The 1734-nt window shown below is 38.1% G+C and overlaps 1 protein-coding gene across 1 annotated transcript in view; it reads right to left on the bottom strand.

Annotated features, from left to right (window-relative positions):
- Positions 1-835: 835 nt before the first annotated feature.
- Positions 836-1734, bottom strand: part of EMH_0093130 (translationally-controlled tumor protein, putative) — a gene marked incomplete at both ends in the record, with an annotated part of 1433 nt that continues 534 nt past the window's right edge. Inside the window, 2 exons of the mRNA XM_013494882.1 lie at positions 836-1190; positions 1342-1408. Coding sequence (XP_013350336.1) covers positions 836-1190; positions 1342-1408 — 422 coding nt within the window. The remainder of the gene's footprint in view (positions 1191-1341; positions 1409-1734) is intronic.

Raw genomic sequence — 1734 nt, 5'->3', positions numbered from 1 at the left:
TATATATATATATATATATATATATATATATATATATATATATATATATATATATATATATATAGATTAACTGCTTGTATGGTGCACGCATACAAGGCGTACAAACAGGTACTGCATGCATACATGCATGCATCCACCTTCACTCAGTGAGGCTACACTACCAACTGACTTTCCCTTTCCCCCCCCTTCAACTATATATTTTATAAACTGTCTGCTTTCTTTGTAGCTGTCGCTAGTACTACCAGAGTACTCAGGCTGTACTGGTGGTTGTAGGGTTTAGGGTTTGGAGATATTAGTTTATTATTAGAGTTTTAGGGTTTAGTAAGAACATTAAGATTCGCGGGTTTGTGTCGTTGTGTAAATAGAAGAAAACCCCAAGGCGTTCTCTGCTTTGCGCCGAAGGCCGCGGGTTTAGCCCGCGAGAAGAGCGGCAATGAAGGGCAATGAAAGCTGCAGCAGTTTCAGGTGTATATACTGCATGCTTTTTTCCTGATGAAAGAACATCTCAGCTTCAAGTGTATATACACCACAGCTAAGTTTCAGGTGTATGTGCACCTTCATAGTTTTCAGGTGTACATACACCCCATCTAGTTGAGACAGACAGACGCCTGGTCTGGCCGTCTTTATCGATGATATGTTCTTTCTTCTTTGACCCTCAACAAAACAACAAGACGGTTTATATTTTTGCAAATAATAATTAATTAAGAATAATAATTTAAATAAATATAATGCGGTTCATCGGATATTCATATTTCTATTGGGTTGTCGTTTCGACCCCCATCTTTGCGGTTCCCCTCTATCACTATATCACTATCTAAATCACTATAAATTATGTTTAATATTTTTCTTCTTTAAGCCCATCTTTCAAATAAATAAATCTCGGTGCTGTTTCCTCATCTTTGTAGTATGCATACACCAGAGAGGCCTCGAAATCGTTGCTTTCAGACATAAAGAACTGAAAATCATCGAAGCTGCCGAGAATTTTCTTCACAAGTGCAGCAGATTCATTCTTAAAGGGTTCAACACGAGAAGGATTGTTCTCTTGAAGGTAATCCATAACACGTTTCAAATATCCTTTTATATATGTTGTGAAATCTTTCTTTGTTAATGTTGTCTCGCTCAGGTGAAACGCATTCACTATGTCAATCACCGTTTCAGCTGTATCCTCAACACCGCCCTCTCCTTCCTCGCTGCACAGAAACAGAGAAATAAAAAAAAAACAAATTCAACATAAACAAACAACGTGAAAACAGAAAGGATACAAATAAACAAACAGAACAGACGCAGCTGCATACCCCTTGAAAAAATATTATACATGAAAAGGGGAAAGCAGAAACACACCTGTTGTCAGCAATTCCGAAATCCTCAGCTGCCTTCGTCACGCGGCTCCCCTTGACCTCGAACGCCACTGCACGCAGAAACCGAGAGAAACAACGAAACAAATGCATGAAACCAACGGCGTGAGATATTAAATACAAATGTGATGATAAAATATATTATATAATACTATAATAATAAGTATAATATATCATATTTCGCTGTATTCTGTTGGGCCTCTACACTGATCGAGGCAACAGCTTTCAGCTGTCGCATAAACACCTGACGCCGTCCCACGGGAAACCAGAGGGTGTGGCCGAGTGTTTTCTGGTTTTATTTGCGTGAGTATAAAGCGAATTACAAATATATAAATATATTAAAACAACGAGAAATGCTTTAAATTCAGGGAATAGGAAG

Source organism: Eimeria mitis, genomic scaffold (assembly GCF_000499745.2).
Source record: "Eimeria mitis Houghton genomic scaffold, Emh_scaff132, whole genome shotgun sequence".
Lineage (NCBI taxonomy): Eukaryota > Apicomplexa > Conoidasida > Eucoccidiorida > Eimeriidae > Eimeria > Eimeria mitis.
This window is presented reverse-complemented; position numbering and strand designations above follow the sequence as displayed.